Source organism: Rhea pennata, chromosome 27, assembly GCF_028389875.1.
Source record: "Rhea pennata isolate bPtePen1 chromosome 27, bPtePen1.pri, whole genome shotgun sequence".
NCBI classification, from domain to species: Eukaryota; Metazoa; Chordata; class Aves; order Rheiformes; family Rheidae; genus Rhea; species Rhea pennata.
In genome coordinates, this window is record NC_084689.1 from 4,267,703 (window position 1) to 4,287,466 (window position 19,764).

General features: G+C 61.8%; 3 protein-coding genes across 3 annotated transcripts; 1 reads left to right on the forward strand and 2 right to left on the reverse strand.

Moving 5' to 3' along the window:
* Positions 1-7,795, reverse strand: LOC134151618 (mucosa-associated lymphoid tissue lymphoma translocation protein 1-like). Its single transcript, XM_062596334.1, has 16 exons — positions 7,659-7,795; positions 7,076-7,242; positions 6,406-6,536; positions 6,023-6,176; positions 5,363-5,541; positions 5,177-5,273; positions 4,767-4,814; positions 4,490-4,525; positions 3,972-4,175; positions 3,421-3,598; positions 2,991-3,065; positions 2,271-2,398; positions 2,051-2,200; positions 1,558-1,715; positions 1,313-1,447; positions 1-643 (listed from the first exon to the last, which is right to left on the reverse strand). The coding sequence occupies exons 1-16, from the start codon at positions 7,793-7,795 to the stop codon at positions 338-340; spliced, it is 2,283 nt and encodes a 760-aa protein (XP_062452318.1). The 3' UTR covers positions 1-337.
* A 2,424-nt stretch (positions 7,796-10,219) lies between these two features.
* On the reverse strand, positions 10,220-11,539 carry MRPL54 (mitochondrial ribosomal protein L54). The gene is made up of 3 exons (XM_062596370.1): positions 11,452-11,539; positions 11,039-11,195; positions 10,220-10,491 (listed from the first exon to the last, which is right to left on the reverse strand). The coding sequence occupies exons 1-3, from the start codon at positions 11,534-11,536 to the stop codon at positions 10,359-10,361; spliced, it is 375 nt and encodes a 124-aa protein (XP_062452354.1). The 5' UTR covers positions 11,537-11,539; the 3' UTR covers positions 10,220-10,358.
* Positions 11,540-11,761: 222 nt separating this feature from the next.
* On the forward strand, positions 11,762-19,458 carry APBA3 (amyloid beta precursor protein binding family A member 3). Its single transcript, XM_062596060.1, has 11 exons — positions 11,762-11,787; positions 12,267-13,427; positions 13,864-13,903; positions 14,404-14,549; positions 14,730-14,816; positions 15,426-15,584; positions 15,958-16,137; positions 16,399-16,611; positions 17,244-17,363; positions 17,916-18,056; positions 18,422-19,458. The coding sequence occupies exons 2-11, from the start codon at positions 12,300-12,302 to the stop codon at positions 18,491-18,493; spliced, it is 2,286 nt and encodes a 761-aa protein (XP_062452044.1). The 5' UTR covers positions 11,762-11,787; positions 12,267-12,299; the 3' UTR covers positions 18,494-19,458.
* Positions 19,459-19,764: the final 306 nt, after the last annotated feature.

Genomic DNA, 19,764 nt, shown 5'->3' on the forward strand with positions numbered 1-19,764 from the left:
GAGCGGCGCCCCAGCGAAACGCCCCATCCCCGGTGCCCCAAACACACAGCCAAAATATTTGGGGGAGTCCCCAAACCCCCGGCACCGCAGCCCGGACCCTTCCGCTGAGCCCCATCCTGCCGGCACTGGGGGTCCTGGTGGTGCCGTGTGGCGAGCCCTGCACCCCACAGCGTCCTGGGGAGCCCCGGCACGGGGCAGGATGGGGCTCAGCTCCATCCTTGGCACTTCTGCTCCCTCCGGCTCCTGGCCCCCCCTGGCAGGAGGGATGTGGCAGCGCCGCGGCATCTGCAGCTGCCGGAGGGGACCGCGGTGGGGATGGGGGGGCCGTGCTGCCCGTCTACAGGGAGTGCGAGCTGGGGATCTCGGGGCTCAGGTTCTCCTCGGGGGTGTTCATCCAGCGAGCGTCGGCGGGCGCCCAGCTGCCCGGGGGTGAGCCGGACAGGGGGCTTCCAGAGGCCTCGGAGCCCGGCAGCGAGACGGAGGCATCCGGGTTGGGCTGGGCAGAGGCATCCGGCCCATCGCCAAGCCTCAGGTTGAGTTTGGCGATGAGCGGCTTCCCCACGTTCACCATCTGCCTCTCCTCCACAAAGTCGTCCACGCCCCGGTACTGGTACTGCAGGCACACGGTGAACACCAGCTCCTGCTGCAAAGCACCAGTGAGTAGCGTGGGGGAAAGCTCGTGGGGACGGCGTGGCCCAAGCTCATGGGGACGGCGTGGCCCAAGCTCATGGGGACAGCCTGGCCCAAGCTCATGGGGACGGCGTGGCGCAAGCTCATGGGGACAGCCTGGCCCAAGCTCATGGGGACGGCCTGGCCCAAGCTCATGGGGACGGCGTGGCCCAAGCTCATGGGGACGGCGTGGCCCAAGCTCATGGGGACGGCCTGGCCCAAGCTCGTGGGGACGGCGTGGCCCAAGCTCATGGGGACGGCGTGGCCCAAGCTCATGGGGATGGCCTGGCCCAAGCTCGTGGGGACGGCGTGGCACAAGCTCGTGGGGACGGCGTGGCCCAAGCTCATGGGGACGGCCTGGCCCAAGCTCGTGGGGACGGCGTGGCCCAAGCTCATGGGGACGGCCTGGCCCAAGCTCGTGGGGACGGCATGGCCCAAGCTCATGGGGACGGCGTGGCCCAAGCTCGTGGGGACGGCGTGGCCCTGACATCGCCGTGTCCAGAGCTGTTTGGCCCAGCTCTGAGGATCGACTTGTCCCCTTGCTGCATGGGCAGACCCACAGCAGATCCTGGCAGAGCCAACCCTGGGGACAGTGACCAGGCAGTGCCAATGTCACCGTCCTCCAGCCCAGCACAGCTCTTACCCGCAGTTTCTGCAGACTGCAGAGCCGGCTGTAGAGGCAGCAGGAGGGGACATCAAGGCTCCAGGTTGGAGACAGTGGGCTGCCCACCTCCTCAGGGCTCTCCTTGTTGGTGAATTTGAGATCCACGTCCAGCTCCTGTCTCAGACAATGCCTGGCCATGAAAATCACTGAGGGCCCAACAGGACCCTGTCCAACACCACGTCACCAGGAGCAGATGCCCAGAGGTTTTAGAAACGAGCTCTCACCTCTGGTATGTCTGTGAGCTTGGCCTCACACTTGGTGATATCCTTTGGGGTGTCCACAATGCGAGTATAGATGATCATGATGTTGGAGAACTCGGCAGCAAAGCCCAGCTGGACGGTGACCCCGCAGTCAAAGTGGAGGTGCCGGCTTTCTGGCAGGACTGGGGAGACAGCGAGCATGGAGTTGGGACCTTTGGGGATGCTCACGGATGGGGCCAGTGCTTCAACCACTGGGGAGCAGCCACTGCAGGGCTCTTATAGCAAGAGCAGGTCTCCCTGGAGCAGGGTCTCCAGCCTGAAGCTCCTGCCCTGGGGCTGGCAGCTTCCATAGGGGTTGGGCTGGGGGATTTCTCTTTCCTGGAGCAGAGAGGAAAGGCTGGGAGAAAGGTCCAGGGAGGTGCTGCCCATCACCTTATCCCACCATCTCTTGGACCTCCCTTTCCAAAACCTCATGAGTGCCAGAAGCACATGGGGACAAGGCGGGTGCAACACTCACCGTGGGCCTTGGCCCACTGCAGGTTCCTGACAGACAACTCATCCTGGCCCTCAGCTGGTTGGATGGGGTCTGTGAGGGCTCGTCTCTCTGAGAGGTTGCTGCGCAGCTCCAAGGCTTGCCGACCCCGAGTGATCTCCAACGTACCCATGTCTGCAGGAGGAGGAGGGGGTCTGAGAGGACTGGGAGCCTCGCTGGCTGCCTCCCATCTCTTGCGACTCACCTTCGGCCACCTTGTCCAGCAGCACTGTGATCTTCTCGTCCTCCAGCAGCCAGCGCTTGAGGAAGCTGACAAAGATGCCATTGGAGAGCTCACCCTGGCTCAGCTCGTAAGCTTCAGCATCTGCGCAGCTGCGAGATCAACAAGTAGATGTGGGTTCCATCACTGGGGTCCTCCTGTCCCCATGATGTTCCTCCAGAACTAGCTCTTGATCTGGAGCTGCATCCTCAGCGTGAGGCTGGACCCAGACTCAAGCCCCAGAACTGGACATATCACATTCAACAGCCATGCCAGGATGAGGTGGGGGCTTTGGCTGGATCCTGGACACTTAAAGTGTCATCACCCTTCCTGGTCATCGTCAACCCAATCCTTGTGCTCCAGAGGACCCTCACTACTGAATTCCCTTGGGCACCATCAGCCCAAGCACCACTGTGAGCTTCTCCCTTCCCACAAAGGAATCTGGGGCTAAGACTTTCCTTCATGCACCACAGCACCAATGGCACTGACCGGAAGGGAGCCAATCTGACCTGGAGCAATACTGCTTAATATGTACCATACCTACGTGCAGGGAACAGCTTGGTTGGGGTGCTGGGCCCTGTCCCCACTCCAGGCCACAAAGAAACATGTCCCACCAGCCCCAAAGCATGGTAGGACCCAAGCAAGTTTGCCTAGACTCAGGCCTGCTGCCTGCATCCCCGGGGAAAGGTGAAGATGGAGACGTACGTGGCATAGCCGAAGACGATGTTGGCTGTGACTTGCAATGCCCCGACCTGCGGGATGATGTCATCATTGAGGTTCCTGGAAAAGAAGGGCTGCTGGGACCCATGCAGTGGGTGGTGGGACAGCTAGGGGCATCTACTGCCTGCTTGGACACACCAGTGTGGTCTCTCCTGTGCCTGGGGAGCCTGCTTGCCAAGAGCTTTACGTGCCGCAAACCCACAGGGAACACTCTAGTTTTCCCAGGAGCTATGTCTCCCCAGTGGTGGACCCAGATGATCCCATTGGGTGCCTGCCAGGTGCTTACTGCCTGCATGGGACTCCAGGGTCCTGCTGTCCTCCTCTAGGTCTCACTGGGGCACCCTATTGGTGGTGAGCACCCACATGCCCACAACCCAGGACCTCCCGCCTTGGTTCATGGGCAGGACTTGGTCACCTCTTGCGGCACATGTCGAGCAGGAAGATGTTGAGGCCAGTGTGGCGCTGCTGCATGCTCCGCAGCACGCGCTGCACGCACAGGCAGTGGGCCGAGGTGTAGGAGCCGGGCGCATCGATGGGCACCATGAAGCTGTTGCCGAAATTCTCATAGCCATGCCCAGCATAGTAAAGCAAACCTGAGAGTGGGACGAGGACAGGGGGTTTTTTCCCTCCTCATTTCTCAGGGTTCTGCCTCCTTCCAGATTCTGGCATCCCACAAATCTCAGCAACCCCCTCTGCAATGCCAACCCTGCTCCCAGCTGCCCTGGTCCACTGCAGTGGAAGGGCAAGTGTTTGTACAGTCTGGGTCTTTCCTTCAGCTTGGGCTGCACTACCCATCCCTGAGCTCCTACTCTTGCCCTGGTTTAGGCTATTCCTTGCCCAGCTTCTCCCACAAGACCCCTAGCCCCAAACTGTCCTGATACCCCCAGGGTTGGAGACATCCTGATGAATAGGGACCCCAGTTGTGGGCAGGCAACAGGGGCACAGACATGGCAGGACCCACTGTACCGTAGACGCCCTTGTCAAGGAGAAGGAGGAACTCATTGACGGCCATCTGCATCTCAGCCTTGCACAGGTCCAGCAGCGAGACCACCTTGAAGTCGAGCTGGCGGAGGAGGCTGCTCAGCGCGTGCACGTCCACCATGGGGGCCTTCAGGTGTTTGTGGTGCAGGTAGTGCATGTTGCCAATCAGCAGGGCCACTTTGTCGGTGGCTGGCAGGATGGGAGAGGGACATGCTGGGGACAGAGTCAGGAATGCTTCCCTGTCCCCCCCACCACCACCACCTACAGAGGTGACACCTTGTTTTGCCTAATGTCCCCATGCCTGTGGTACTCCTGCAGCACCACAGGTCCCTGCCTCTCTGATCAAGTCTCCCCAGGATGCTACATCCCAAGCATTCCATGCCTGAGCCCAGCTGAGCAGAGGAGATCCTGCAGAGTGACACTGGCCATCAGGAACTGGGACAGTGACAGCCCCAGTGTCGCCAAACCGTTTGGGACAGGTTGTTTCCTGGAAGAACTCTTACCATACAGCTGTCCAGGGCTACAATGCTCCGAGGCACCTGAAAAGACAGAAACATGGGTGCCCCAGCCCTGAGCACCACAGTCCCACCGGAGAGCATCCATGTGGGCTCTCCCCAGGGGCAAAAACAAGCAGAAGGTGACCCCTTGGGAGAGCCCAACTGCCCAGGAGCCAGGCAGCCTCCAGCCCACCACGTCTTGCACCATCTCCATCTCCTGGTCCAGGAAGAGCTATGCTGCTCCAGGAAGGGGGAGACGAGCGAGGACAAAGCCTGCACATACCTCCATCCCCATCCTGCCAGGAACCTCCAGAGGTGAAGAGACGCGGGCCTGTAACAGTGCGAAGGGGGGAGTTAGGCTAGAGAGAGCTGGTTGATGCACAGGGTGGCACTGATGAGGCCAGTGGGCTAGGGAGGACCTTGGCATTGCATGGGGACACGCTGGAGCAGCTCTTGCGCTGTACCACGAACAGTGATCATGGTGTCCCAGGATGGGGTTAGAGCCTCCCAATAAGCCTGAGGCACCCAGAAGAGGCCACGGGAAGGCTTTACAGGGGGATGAAGCAAACATGGCCTGGATACACCACACTAGTGTGATGGAACAGGAGGAGACATTGGTTGTCACCTCTTAGACGGGGCTGTCACCCCACCTGGAAGCCTGCCTTGGCCATAGGCATGGTGCTGAGCCCTCACCAATCTCCACGTCCACCTCCTGGCTCCACATCTCATGGAAGAGGTTGAACACCCTGCAGGAATAGCTGCCCCTCTCAGCCGTTGTCACCAGCTTCACCTGCCAGGGACGGAGTGGAGCTGGGGGCCATCTGCTGCAAGGCACAGCCTGCATGGCGCCAGGCATGGCAAGGGGCCTCGTGGCAGTACCTGGAGCTGGGGTGCCCGCGCACCCTCCATGGGGCGCCGGTTCCTGAACCATTGGTACTGGGGCGGTGGGTTGCCAATGGCTCTGCACTCCAGCACCAGCGTGTCCCCTTCGGCCAAGCGACAGGCCCGTGGCTGCTGCAGGATCTGCAGCCCCACCATGGTTGGGCAGTACCCACTTGCTGGAGAGGAGACAGTGCACCAAATTTGTCGCCCAGCCAAGCCAGGGCACACTGGAGCCCTTGTGCTGTGCTGGGACCCTCTGGCTTGATGTGAGGATGCTCAGTACATGCGGCAGAGCCTGGGGCCAAACCCTGGGTACAGATCCATCCAAGCTCCAAACCCCCAGCCCCCAGGTCCTGGCACCCATAGATGCTGGGCATGGCGTGCAAGTGCTGGCCATGAGCCGACTGGCGCTAGGAGGATGTGGAACACAGCACAACCAGGGTTTGTGCATTCAGCTCCTCCATGGCCACCACAACCCCAGCAAGCCCAGTGATCCTTTCAGCTAGGCCAGAACCTGATAGGGCAAGTGATGCCCTACGGGAGCCCGTCCAGGGCTGAGTGGGGTGAGATGATGCCCTGCAGGAACCAGCCCAGAGCCCAACGGAGTGAACGACGCCCTGCGGGAACCAGCCTGGGGACAGAGATCTCTGTGCCCACCTGAGCTAGGGCTGCTGCTCTTCTCGACCTGGACGTGGGCCCACCTGGAGAAGACAAAGCTGACCCCACAGTTCACCCGGCAGATGTACCAGCTGGGCTGGCCTTGCAGGGTGGCTGTGTCGATCACCAGCTCTGGGGCTGTGGCTCCAGGCAGCTAGGAGACAGCAGGAAGATGTCAGGGACTGAGGATTCAGACAGCTCAAGTCAGGAGTTCCATTCCACTCATCCATCCCTCCTGGCATGAGCTGGTCCAGAGACAACTGGGGTGCCTTTGCCATGGACTGGGCCCAGAAGCCCCCAGGAGAACTTGCCCAAAGCCACTCTGTGTGCCAGGAGCAGGGTCGAGCCTGTCCCAGCGTCTTGCAACCACAATGAGACCTCACCTCCTGCTTCCCGCGGAACCACTGGTAACTCAGCCCTGGTGGGCCAGTTGCCCAGCAGGTCAGAGACACTCGTGTCCCCTCTGTCACCTTATGCGACTCTGGCTGCACTGTGATGCGAATCATGTCTTGGACTGCAAGAGAGGAGAGAACCACCTTAGCTGGCTGAGACCTCTGTCCTGCACCGCCCCGCTCTATCCAATCATCCTTGGTCCTGTCCCGTCCCATCTCATCCTGCCCCATCCCATCACATCCTGCCCCATCCTCTCATACTCTATCCTATCCCAACCATCTCTTCCTATCCTGTCCCATTACATCACATCCTGTCCTGTCCCCTTCTCCTCTCACCTTGCCCTACCCTATCCCATCACACGCTGTCTCATTCCCATCTCATCTCATCCTGCCCCATCCTAGCCCAACACACCCTGTCCTGTCCCATCCTCTCCCATCCCATCTCACCCTGACCCATCCCACACCATCCTACCACATCCCACTCCATCCCATCATGACATATCCCATCCTATCGCACTCCATTCCATCCCACCCTGGTCAGGGCCCCACTAGTGAGCACGAGACCATCAGCTGCTCTTCCTCTCTCCCTCACTTTCTTCTGCCGAGCCTCCATCCTTGGTCCCACCTCCAGGCCCCATGCAACCCCACCGGCAGTCCCTACCAGCACCGCTGAGGACCTGGTAGGCCTGTGTGTGCCCCATCTTGTCCAGGCAGCCCAGCAGGTACTTGAGGCTGCAGTCACGTTCAGCCAGCAACTGCAGGAGGCATTGTGTGGGGCTGCCACGGGGCTCCAGCACCTTCAGTGAGCACATCTCCAGCTCCTCCTCGCTGCAAAGTGGCCCCAGCAGTCAGCACCACAGCCCAGCTCCAAGGCAGACAGGGCCCACCCTGGCACCTGGGGAGGATGGGGACCCAGCAAAGCCTCCCTCCCTGGAGTGCAGCAATGCCCAAATGACTTGCCATCACCTCCTATCCCAGGCTGTGGCCACAACAAAGTGAACAGGCAATGGGGACCTTTGTTCAGCCACCAGAAGGGCTGTGCCCACATGCATGGAAAAGGGCTCCCAGTACTTGCACAGCCCCACTGCCCTGGCTGTTGGGGTATTGTGCCCAATCACTGCATTTTGTCACCTGGAGCTGGGACAGGTTGGAGCCATCAACCCATCAACAGTGAGGGACGGACCACTGGACATGCCTCGTGCAGGGACAGACCCAGCTGCTGCCCATGGCCCCCACATCCCTACCTGCACTTGAAGCGTTTCTCAGCTCCAGCCACCTCTGCCAGCTTGCGCCAGCCCCGGCTGGCGTTGTCCAGCAGCTCGCAGAGCCTCGCCACCACATCTTCACCCAGGGAGCCAATGGGCATGCTCCAGTCTGCCATCCTGGCCAGGTGCCCCGGTCCCAGCACCAAGAGTGAAGTCCCTGGCCACTGCCTGCCTAGGGATGCAGAGGGTGTGAGTCATCACCAGAGTAACCTGACAGATGCCTGCACCCCTCAGGGCATCTCCAGGAGCTTCTCACAGATCACATGGCTTTACTCTGGCAAGTGGAGCTGAAACAGAGTCCATGGGGCTGGAACATGGGATGGCTTGGGATGAAGAGCATGAGCAGGACCCAGCACGAGTCTATCACGTCAGCTCCCAGCAGGACTTGCCACATCCCAGCTGGCAGCATGGAGGTGCCCAGGTTGACTGGGATGTTTGTGTGGTTCTTGCAAGAGTGAGGTGCCAAGCAGGGTGGCCGTGTTGCCCTGCAGGAAGCCCAGCAAGGGTTTGGTCCCCTTAGTCGCACTGGAGAGGTGCCAGGAGCAGGGGGAAGCTGGCCGGGCAGGCCTGCTGAGTGCTGCCTGTGGGCAGCCAGCCAGGTATGCCACAAGTTCCTCCTCTGTGCCTGGAGGACAAGGGCCATGACAGTGGCACAGGGGACTCAGATCACCCCCAGCATCCTGCAAAAAGCTAGGTCCACATTAGCCCAGCCCTAGGCTGAGGCAACCCCTTGCCCATCACCTTGGTGGTGTCTCCAGCTGGCAGGAAGCAGCCTGAACCCTGCCAGGGCACCCAGAGGAGCCTATCGGGGCAGGAGTGGGGAAGGGGAGATGAATCTGAGCCCCAGGACAGGAATCCTCCATGCAAGCTGCACGCAGGGGAGAGCAAAGGGGACAAGCACCCAGCGCTGGGGCCAGAACCAGCCCCAGCTCCCCTCAAATTCGCACCTCCAGCAAGGCAGCGTGGCCCAAACCTCCTTGCCCCTTGCATAGAAACCGCCCTGCTCGGCCCCAGGCTGTGGGTGGCACCGGGGACAGGGCTCCTTCCTCCTCCTGCATCTCTTTCTCCCTCCCCACTGAGACACGCGGGGTGGGAGCTTGTCCCCAGGGCCAGCTCATCCACAGCAGCAGGGTGACGCCCGACCAACCCTGGAGCCAGGGAGCAGCGGGCGCTCGAGCACGGAAGGTCCCACCTAGTGCAGCACTTTGGTGGTGGGCGAGTTAAAGGGGCCGGGTGCGCTGGAGGGTGGCGAGGGGAGGGCAAGCAGCAGCGCGGGCACGGAGAGAGGGACAGCGCCTCGAAGGCCCGGGGCACTCACCTGCAGACACAGTCCGGCCCAAGCCTCCAGGGCAGATCCCACCTCCCGCCGGAGGAGCCTGCGCGGAGCCGTCAGCTCCGAGCTGCAGCTCGGCGCGCGCCGAGCCCCACGCAGAGGAAATGAAGGTTAAAAGCAAAAGCCGCCGCCCCCCCCCCCCCAACGGCACTTCTGCTTTCCTGAGCCGCTTCCTGCGCTGCACAGCGTGGGCGCCCGCCAGCTGCTCGCCCAGCCTCCCTGCAGCCCCTGGGGAAAGCCTGGCGTCTCGGGCCACCCCGAGGCCCACACGGTCCAGGGCACGCTGCGGGGCCCGTGGATCAGGCCGTGGCTCCAATGCTCCTTCTTTGCTGATAAAGGACCCGGGCGGTTCTGAGCCAGGGCCTCTCTGCACAGCTTGGGGCTGGGATCGGGGGCAGGAGACAGCCACGGGGAAGCTGGTGCGCTTTTCCGTGCTGCGGACACGCGGGGACAGGGCAGCAAAGAAGCCCTCGTTGCTAAGCGTTTGGGGGAGTTGTGGCCAGGGACTGTGCTGTAAACCCAGGTGTCGCAGCAGCTGCAGCCCTCTGTGACCCCGAGACATCTCCCTTGCGAACACCTCTCTTCTCTCTGGTGTGGTGATGTCTCCCCCACCAGCCCTAGTTGGGAGGAAGCGAGAGTGCGGGGTGGTGGCGGAGGCGCTGTGAGCCCTGGGGAGCACATGACCCAGCAGGAAGGACCACGATGACCCCCCTGCACCTCGCTTGCTGCCCCCGCAGGCCCAACCAGATCCCCCATCCTTCCCCCACTGAGGGAAGCGGCCCTGGGAGCCCCAGGTGCCCAGGTCCACAAAACCCCCTTTCTCAAGGGGGGCACAGTGATGCCAGTGGAGGCATCTCCCCTGCAAACCCTCTGTCCTCCTCTGTAGGCTCTTTAAACAGTTCCCCAGGTGTTGCAGCACACAGAAGACAGCTGAGCTGGTTTGGCAGCTTAAACTCCTCTATGAGCAGAAAACGAAGCTTCTGTTTTAGCAACAACTACCAGAATTTGTGGCCTGAGGGTAACCAGCAGCAAGGGGCATGATCAGCTAGCTGCAAATGCCACCAGTGGATCCTCAGAGCAAGATGCAGTGCATATACCAGGGACAGGCCCTGGGAGGGGAAACACACAGGTCGCTGGAGAGCCACCTGCACTGAGCTTGCAGGTTGCAGGGTGTCTGGGCTCACCACAGCCTCAGGAAGGGGAGACATCAGCACGACCATAGATTTATTATCAGTTTTTAGCAACAATAAGAGACCAAACGCAGGGGAGGGCACTTCGGCCCAGCGACATCCACGGCTGACATTCACTGCAGCTTCCAGCGCCCCTGAGGACGGCAGGGTCTGGGCCTACAGCTTCTTGCCCTTCTTCAATTTGTTGCGGCGCCATGTGTTGTACTTCCGCAGGCGCCTCCAATATTCCAGCGATTCAGGGTCCAGCTCCTCCAGCTTCTTGGGGGGCTCCAGGTTCATCTCAAAGAGCCTGAGGGATGAATGGAGAATGTGAGAGGCCGTGGCAAGAAGGAGACAGGCAGGGGATGAAGCAATGGCTGTGTGAGATCAGGGTGTCCAGGTCCCTCCTCCACTACAACCACAGTGCAGTCTGTTTTCCTCCCCTGGGTCTCAGGGAAGGTCTCTGGGCTGCAGATCAACACCAGCTTCCTCTTCCCAGAATGGGGAGCAGTTCCCCATCTCTCCTACACTTATCTGTGCCTCCAGGCCTAGGCAGGCACCACTTTCCCCACAAACTCCCTCCCTGCCCGGCTGCAGGGCATTAGAGGGGCCAGCCCAGCGTGACATCCTTGTCAGGATGGGCCCACCAGGAAGAACCCACTTACAAGGCCTTGCTGGAGTACCCAGGTGTCTTGCACAGACAGGCTGCCCCCATGCTACCCCCCCTGCGAGGAGCCCTCCACGCCAGGACCAAGAAACCCGTGCCTATCACCACCCAGGCACGTCCCAACCTCCAGGCCCTGCTCTAACACTAGGTCCCTCCTGCACTTGCAGCCAGCGAGCCGGGCACAACCTACCAGTCGGGATACTCAGAGTCTGGCTTCAGGGCCACCTCCGGACCCTCCTTGTAGATATTGACCCCCATGGCGTAGGTGGTGAGCATAACGGGGTCCGTGCACACCTCCGGCCCCTTCAGGTCCTCCTTCGCCACGTTCTTGCCCTTGGACTTCGCAGCTGCGGGGACAAGAGCACGGTCAGCGCAGCGGACACGGGCAGGGGACACGAGCACGGCAGGACGGAGCTGCACGGGGCCGGCGGAGAGGGGCGCAGAAGGCAGCCGGGGAAGGGCGTGAGGGGCCAAGGCCGCGGGGCAGGCACGAGGGAGGGGGCCAAGGCCTCCGCGAGGGACACGAGGACAAGCCACGGGGCAGGGGGCGAGGCACGCAGTGGGGACGAGCCCAGGGGGCGAAAGGCCCCCGGCGCCGCTCACCCGGCTTCTTGGCGTAGCTGCGGGCCGGGCCGGGCGCGGCGCAGACGGCGGCGCGCAGCGCCCGCCCCACCACGCGGGCGGCCATGGCGGCGCGGCGCGGACCGCGCATGCGCGACGGCGACCGGAAGCGGGGCGCCGGGCGCGGGGAGGGGCGGTGCGGTGCGGCCCGCGCATGCGCATGAGCGGCGGCGGCGGCGGCGGCATCATCGCTCACACGGGTCGGCGACGCTGCCAAGCGGTGAGACCCGGCCCGGCCCGGCCCGGCCCGTTCGCGCGAGACGAGCGGGGAGCGCGGCCGGGGCCCGGCCCGGCCCGGCCCGGCCGGGGCGCCGCGAGGTGGAGTGCCGCGGCCGGGGCCCGGGAGGAGGGTCGGGTACCTGGTCCCTCTACCCCCCCCCCCCCCCCCGCCGCAGCCGCCGGCCGGGCCAGGCCGGGCCGGGCCGGGCCGGGCCGGGCCGGGCCGCTCTGTGGCCTCCCCGGGTCTCCCCGCAGGCTCCTGGGCTTCCCCCCCCTACTTCCAGGCGCCCTCCGGACCCCGAGCCTCTCTGCAGTCCTCCCCCAGGCTCCTCACAGCCCCTCTGCACCCCCCCCCCCCCCGCCCCAGGCCCTCTGCAGCCCCCATCTCCGCCCAGCCCTCTGCAGCCCAACCCCCAGCCCAACTCGGCTCCCCCCTTCCCGGGCCCCTCTCCAGCTTCTTGCAGCCCCCAGCTCCTCTGCAGCCCCCTCCTGGCCCCTTGACCCCCCCCCCCAGCTCCTCTGCAGCCACCCTCGGATCCCTCTGCTGCCCCTCTATCCCTCCTCCCCTTTGTCCCCAGTGCGGCACGGCCTCCGCAGGCGGGAGCAACGCCATGGAGAGCACCATGGATTTCCAAGCGACTGCGTCGGCAGCCCCTGATTTCGGCAGTGAGGAAGCCCCAGAGCCGCCGGCCATGGACACGGAGCAAGGGCCTTTGGTGCAGCCCAGTGCTCCTGAGCACAGCGTGGGCGACGTGCGGCTGGAGGGGCCCCCCTTCGTCACCCTGCACTCCAGCCACAGGTCCGGGCAGGACCTGCCTCTCCCCAGGAGTCGACAGAGGAGCCCGGGGCCCATCCCAGAGTCTGCTTCAGCTTCGGACCTTAAAGGAGGTGGGGGCACGCAAGCTGAGCTTTGTGAGGATTTGGGAAGAGAAATGGAGGAGGAAGAGGTGACAGGGCCGCAGGTCACTGCAAACTGGAAACCAAATGCAGGGAGCGCGTCCCAGGAGACAGCCCCCCCCCGAGCCCCGAGCAGTGGTGATCTGGCGGGCATGGAGCTGGACGAGGCACCCGAGGCCAGCGCTTGCCTGGGTGGGGACAAATGGGTCGAGAATGTGGAGGATGAGCCCTCGGAGCTCCAGGGCCTGCTAGCCCAGCTCCAGACCCTCAGCACTAACATCTGCGATGACTTGCCCGCCCCGAAGCAGGGACCATCGCTCTCTTCGAACACCAGCGCTGTCCCTGCGATGGGCGAGCGGAGCCCGCGGGGTTATGGAGAGTGCCAGGGCAAATGCCGGCCCTGCCCACTGCATGTAGCCACAGGCAGAGGCCTGGAGACGCGGCCCTGCTGTGCCCAGCACTCGGCCTGCTCCCGGCCTTGCCACGGCCTGCTCTTTGCTGAGGTCGATCGGGAGGACTTGCTGAGCCTCCTGTGCTATGAGGGGGGGCTGCCAGAGGCCAGCACTGAGACACCCCTGGCCCGTTCTGACATCCTGGCTGGGACTAATCTGGAGATGCTGCAGGCTCAAGAAGAACCAGCCACTCTGGATGCACCTGAAGCACTGGGGAGGCCAGAGAGCTCAGAGGAAGGATGTTCTGGTGGCTGGTATTATGGAGAGGGGCTCTGTGAGGTCCACTCCACCTGCGTGGACAACCAGGACAGCTCCCCAGAGGCAGCGTGGGTGGCCCTGTCCTCTACTCCAGCCCAGGAGGCAGAGCAGCCACCCAAAGGCAGCATGGCTGTGAGTGCATTGCATAGCGGCCACAGTGGGGTAGCAGTGAGCTGGGAAGTGATCCTTGGCTTTGCTCCCTCGTGGGGCATTTGGTGGGACAGAGGGCAGCAAGCGTTGCCTTTCTGGGTCTTACATGGCTTTGAGCTGCTGAGGGTGCCCAGAGAAGACCCTCAGTAGTGGCTGCAGGCTCCTGCCGCTCTAAATGTGATCAAGGCACTTGTGTGCCCTTGCATCCCCTGGGGAACAGATCAGCGGGGTCTGAGCAGGCCCCCCAGCCCCAGGACTGTTCTCCTGGTCCTCTGGGTGCCCTTCTGTCCTTGGGTGGCTCTGGAGTCTGGTCGCTGCAGTGCCAAGGCTTGGCACCTTCTCCCAAATGGCCTGGCTGGAGGCTCTAAGTGCACAGGCTCCCATCCAGACTCTCACTCACCCTCTTGTTGCTTTGCAGAATAAGGAATCCTGCTCCTCCTGTCCAGCCTTCAAAGAGGGTGAGTTGCTTCTCTGCTTGAATAGCAAAAGAACTCAGGAGTCCTGGCTCACGGACCTGTGCTCTGACCACTGGTCTAGGGGGGTGGCTGGTGTTCCAGGGTCCCTACCAAGGAGGGAGCACTCAGCTCTGTACCCAGGCTGGAAAAGGGGCCCTTCCAGGGGCAGAGTGGTTATTGCCATGTGTGGCAGGATGGAGTTGCCATCTCCAGGTGGCTGGTTCATTCCCCACTCCCCCTTCTCCAGGTTTAACGCAGGGGCTCCAGGGATGCCCAGAGGGGATCCCAGGCTTGGGAGGGGGAGCAGGAGGGATGTCAGGGTGCACCTCAGGCTTGACAAAGGAGAAGGCCGCCCTGGGGTGATGCGAGGAGCCCATCTCCCAAATGTGGAGCTGCTTTGCTGTGTCTAGGGGCACAAGCTGATGGGCAGTAGGAGCTGGTACCCCAGTCCTTGGACAGAGTGGAGGGTGCTTTTGACTGCTTAATTCCTTCTGATGTTTCAGTTCCAGGCCCCTGTGACCCAGAGGATCTGCTGGATGGTGTGATCTTCGGGGCAAAGTATCTGGGCTCCACACAGCTTGTCTCAGAGAGGAATCCCCCGACTAGTGTCCGCATGGCACAGGCCCAAGAGGCCGTGGACAGGATCAAGGTGAGGGAGGGTGGAGAGGCATGATCATCACCAGCTCGGCACAGCTGTCCCATCTGGGGCATCGAGCAGTGTTCAGGCCTGGGGTATGCACGGAGGGCACTTCCCAGCTCTCTGCAGTACTGGAGCAAGGGCCCAGGAGTCCTGTCAGCAGCAGTAACCTTGCGTGGACACTTCACACAGGCACCGGAGGGGGAGTCCCAGCCGATGACGGAGGTGGACTTGTTTGTCTCCACGCAGAGGATCAAGGTGCTTACAGCTGACACGCAGGTGAGTGGGAACAAGGGTACGCACATTGCTTTGGGGCTGCTGAAACCTTTCTATTGACCTTGGGACCTCATCTTTATGTCCATTTGTGCCCACACAGGTGGGGTCATGCCCAGGGATGGCCTGTGCACAGGGGTAGGCAGCCAGGAGGAGATGTGTCACTCTCCAGATATCCCATGCAGATGTGTTGTGTGTGGTTTGGCTGTCTTTACATGGTGGCATGGGGCTTTTCATTCAAACTACACGTTGTAAGCACAGCTGGGCTCCCAGCCTGAGCTCAGGGGGAGCGAGGCTTGAAATTTCTGGAGCAGTTTGCCTCAGGATTAGTTTCTTCCTTATAGTAAGATGCAAAGGCTGTCTTGTCCCCTGGCAGCAAGCAGAGATGCAGATGAGCCGTCAACTGAAGGAGCTGCTTGTGTCTTAACACAGACATGATTTCTCCCAAGAGTACGTTAGGTATTTGATTTGCACGCTGGTGGAGACAACATATGAATCAGACTGAACACAAACGTTTCCCTGTTTGTGGAGGTGCCTGGCTGGCTCTCAGGCTGCCTGCAGTGCCTGTCAAGCCAGGAGGGCTGAACGTCACTCTTGCCCTTGTTCTCTTGCCAGGAGGCCATGATGGATCACTCCCTGCAGACCATCTCCTACATCGCTGACATTGGCTCTCTTGTGGTGCTCATGGCTCGCCGGAAACTGCCCCGACGGGCGGAAGCCGCAGAGGAAAAGCGGCTCTACAAGATGATCTGCCATGTCTTCCACTCAGCTGATGTAAGACCACACATGAGCCCCTTGGGGAGGAGGGCAGCATTGGGGTCCTGGGCCCCATTCTGCTGTGACAGGGTGTTCTGAGTTTCTGTGGAGACGGCTGGGCTGTCTTGTGGCAACCCCACACCCAGGGGCTCCTGGGTGCACAGTGGGGCACAAAGAGGGGGAAGGTGCCCTCCCTGGACACCCTGTTCACACAGATGGGCTCAGCTAGAGAAGGGGAATCTGTGTGAGGAGAGGCCCAGCCAGGTAGGAAAGGATCTGGGAGACCTTGGGGTTCCCAGGCTTTTTCCATGCTGGGCTCTGGCAGCTTGTGGGTCAAGTTTGTCCACCATGGTGCTGAGCCGATAGCACAAACACCTTTCTCCTCCCGTAGGCCCAGATCATTGCTCAGGCCATCGGGCAGGCCTTTGGCGTGGCCTATCAGCGCTTTCTGGAGGCCAACAGCATCAACCCGAGTGAGTTGAGCCCTCGCCAGTACAGCCGTGCCCTCGAGGACCAGGAGCACTACAACACGGAGCTGACCCACTTCTCCAGGCAGGAGAACTGCAAGGATGTAAGAGCCGCTTTGGAGGGCGGGGGACAGCGTGACAGTACCTGCTACATCCTCCCTGTTTCCTGCATGGCTCTTTGAGCAACCATGATTTCTCCCCCACAGAGCTGCCTGTGTGGGGTTTGTGGAGAACTGGGTATCTGGGTTCCCCTTGCCCTCTCCCAGCTGGCTCTGAGCCCGGGACACCCATGTGGGAGGTGGGACAGATGCCCAAGGCTCAGGCTCCCTATCCTGGTGACTGTGACCTGCCTTTGTCCTCCCTAGGTCTGCATCCGGAAGCAGAAGGGGGAGATCCTGGGCATCGCCGTTGTGGAGTCAGGCTGGGGCTCCATCCTGCCCACTGTCGTCATCGCCAACCTCATGCACGGGGGCCCTGCGGAGAGGTCAGGCGAGCTGAGCATTGGGGACCGCCTCATGTCTGTCAACGGGACAAGCCTGGTGGGGCTGCCCCTCGCCACCTGCCAGAGCATCATCCGGGTGAGCCGGGGCTGGGCCTGCAGAGCCCTCCTGCCTCCAGCGCTGGCCAGCTCGGAGCGCCCAGAGCCGCTGCACTGGCCGGGCTGGTCACCGTGGCAGGAGGGTGAGTGCTTGGCCGAGATAGGACTGGCCTGAATGAGTCCGAGCCTGTCTGTAGTGCTGGGGTCCCCTCAAATTTTCCCGTGCTGGGGAGGGGATAGATGATGGGAGGCTATGGGGACAGAGGGTGCAGGATACCAGAGGAGTGTGGGAGGCTGTACCCACCCTATGAGCCATGGTGGTCCCTGCTCCCTGTCCTTGGGAGGGAAGGATGGGACAAGGCAGTGATGAAGCCGGGGATTGAACTTGTTGTGCCAGGGTGCGAGCAGGGCCCTGCCTGGGGAGGTGGGTGGGTGGGTGAGGAAGCAGGGCTTTGCAGGGATGTCGCCAAGCATCCCTGGGGGGGCTCCCTTGCGCTTTCCACCTCTTGGGAAAGAGGGAGCTGAAAACAAGGGCAGTGTGGCCTGAGAGGCAGAATGGAGCACCTTTGACTGGATTTATGAATTTCTCTGAACTGAGCATGGCAGTGCCCTGGTGCATGCCTCAGTTTCCCCGCTGAAAACTGTACTAATCCTCACCACTTTCTCTCTCAGGAACTGAAGCACCAGACAGAGGTGACATTGAACATAGTGCACTGTCCCCCTGTCACCACTGCTGTCATCCGGCGCCCTGACTCCAAGTACCAGCTGGGCTTCTGCGTTGAGAATGGCGTGGTGAGTGCCTGGGGCAAAAGAGGCAGAGCTGGACTGGGGCTGGCCAAGGGCTTTGGTGGCCAGTCTGGCAGAGGGACGCACAGTCTTGGCTATGTCTGCGTGGACAAGCCCCCAGCTCCCGTGCTCCCTGCCTCTGCTGTGGCTGAGGTTTCGCTGATGCTGCCCTGGCACGGTGCTGTGCCGTGGCAAAGGGCCCTGCTAGCTCGCCCATGGTGCTGGTGGTTAGGTCCGTCTCCCTGGCACTCCTTAGCTGTTTGCGTTGGGGGTGGCGATTTTCTTTTGTTTTGTTTGTGTGTCCTTAGTGACACTTGTCACTATCCCAGCCACTCCCTGCTCTGGGCTCCGCAGTGGCTGCGTTGGATAAGCCCAGGAAAGGCAGAGAAGAATGTTCCCGTGGGCTGGAGGAGATGCCACCCATGCCCAGAGCTCTTGCCAGGACCCTATCTGGATGCAAGGGCTCACGGGGGTGGCTGGGCACAGCCCAAGCATGGTTGAGCACAGCCCTAGGGTGCGGGAATAGCTTGGCTCTCAACAGCACCTCCTGCTCTCCAGATTTGCAGCCTGATGCGCGGGGGCATTGCGGAAAAAGGCGGCATCCGTGTGGGGCACCGCATCATCGAGATCAATGGGCAGAGCGTGGTGGCAACACCGCATGAGAAGATCATCCAGATCCTCACGCAGGCCGTCAGTGAGGTAAGCTGGGCCCAGGCTAGGCGGTGGCTGAGGCTCTTGTGCCGCAGGTCAGGCTGCCACTGCATCCTCTGCTCCCTGTGACTGCCCCCAGGGCATTCAGGGGTGGCTGGACTGGCTGTGCTCTGGCAACACCGAGGAGACCCCTCTCCATGGTGGCAGGCAAGAGCGCTCGTGCCTCAGTCCACGGTGCTGACACGGGGATGTTTGGGTTAGAGCAGCCTGTCTGCCCGACCCACTGCTAGGACAAGAAATGTCCTGGCCTGCCCAAACCCCAAAGTAGCAGGCTGTGCTCAGGGCTTTGCCCCAGCGCACTCCAGCCTGGGCTTTGGTATGTCTCTTAGCTAATCTTTGTGTCTCTGCCTTAGGTCCACATCAAGACGATGCCAGCGTCCACGTACCGCTTGCTGACAGGGCAGGAGCAGCCCATCTTTCTCTGAGCTGTTGGCTGTGCCTGGTTTTTCACTGTACGTGCCTGGGACTGGGCAGGAGTGAGCTTGGTGCTGCGAGGGTAGGACGTGCTCTGCCTCAGCACTGTCATTAGAGCCCTCTGGCCTCCAGCAGGGCCTTATCCTGCGCCTCTTCAGTTTTACTCAGGACTCAGCAGGAGACTCTGAGGGCATGACCCAGCCTGAGCAGTGTTTGGGCATGAGGTGCCATGGTTTGGGCCTGTGATCCTTCTCCTCCACCTCTGTTCACCCATCTCTGTTTCACCGTGGCTGCGCGGTGCCTGTTCCACTGCTTCGCACAATCCCTCGCCTTGGCTTGGTGCTGGTAGGAGGAGTGGGGACCCGGCAGGAAGTGTTGCCCCATCCCCTCGCTCCCCAATAGTGCTTTTCGCTCACCGATGGTGCCTTTCCTCATAAAGGGACGGTGCTTGAGCACAGCTCTTGGGGCTTGTCCTGGGCAGTCCCAAGCAGTGCTGCACTCTTCGCAGCAGCGTGTGGGCACCCCCCAAGGTGGGAGCTCTCAGATTCAGCCTTATTTGCAGCAGGACCCTCAACAGCTGCTTTTCCTCCCCAGCTTTGCCAGGGGCCCGTTGGGGTGCACAGTCCCTGTTAGACCTGTTGCGCTGTGCCTGGAAACTACCTCTGCCTCCCCAGGAGTGCCTTTAACCACTCTGCACGCACTGCCCGGCACCCCCAAGGGCACGGGGTCCCAGCCCTCAGGGCTGTCCCTCCGCACAGCGAAAACATGGTGCTGCCCAGCGCTGCTCTTGTCCCGGGTGGTGACGTGAGCCCCCCGCCAAGGCAGCGTCCTTGCAACTGGGTCCTGGCATAGAGATGAGGACTTCCCAGGGATGCCTCTTCCATGAGTGGTTTCCTGGACCCATTTGGCCCAGGCAGCGCTGACATGACTTTGCCCCTGTGCTTGGTTGATGTAAAAATAAAAGTTTTGGGAGATACTGGAGGCTGCATTTCTGGGCAAGGAGCACTGGCTGAGGTAGGGAGAAGCAGCTAGGCTGCACAGAAGGGAGCTCAGCTCTTTGGGCAATGCAGCCCAGCTTCTCTGTGATCCTAGGCATTAGCACAACCTTACTGCCCCCAGCCTTATCCTGCTGAGTTGCCTCAGCACCAGTCTTGCACAGGCCCAGGACCTGCAGCAGGCAGGGCATCACAGCCCCAAAGGCAGTGTGGTTCCTAGTAAGACCGCTGCCTGTGGTGCTCTTGTGCACGCTGCCACCCAGCCCACAGGGAAACAGCTTGTGCTA

Bases quoted from the DNA above. Each gene is read 5' to 3' on its own strand.
- LOC134151618 (XM_062596334.1), bottom strand. From the start codon at position 7,795: ATGGCAGACTGGAGCATGCCCATTGGCTCCCTGGGTGAAGATGTGGTG. The intron at 4,815-5,176 runs GTGAGGGCTCAG...GCACTGTTACAG, and splicing joins GGAGGTGGACGTGGAGATTG to GCCCGCGTCTCTTCACCTCT. The intron at 4,176-4,489 runs GTAAGAGTTCTT...CCATCCTGCCAG, and splicing joins TAGCCCTGGACAGCTGTATG to CCACCGACAAAGTGGCCCTG.
- MRPL54 (XM_062596370.1), bottom strand. From the start codon at position 11,536: ATGGCCGCCCGCGTGGTGGGGCGGGCGCTGCGCGCCGCCGTCTGCGCC. The intron at 11,196-11,451 runs GTGAGCGGCGCC...TTGTCCCCGCAG, and splicing joins CAGCTACGCCAAGAAGCCGG to CTGCGAAGTCCAAGGGCAAG. The intron at 10,492-11,038 runs GTAGGTTGTGCC...TTCATCCCTCAG, and splicing joins GACTCTGAGTATCCCGACTG to GCTCTTTGAGATGAACCTGG.
- APBA3 (XM_062596060.1), top strand. From the start codon at position 12,300: ATGGAGAGCACCATGGATTTCCAAGCGACTGCGTCGGCAGCCCCTGAT. The intron at 14,550-14,729 runs GTGAGGGAGGGT...CACTTCACACAG, and splicing joins AGGCCGTGGACAGGATCAAG to GCACCGGAGGGGGAGTCCCA. The intron at 18,057-18,421 runs GTAAGCTGGGCC...TCTCTGCCTTAG, and splicing joins TCACGCAGGCCGTCAGTGAG to GTCCACATCAAGACGATGCC.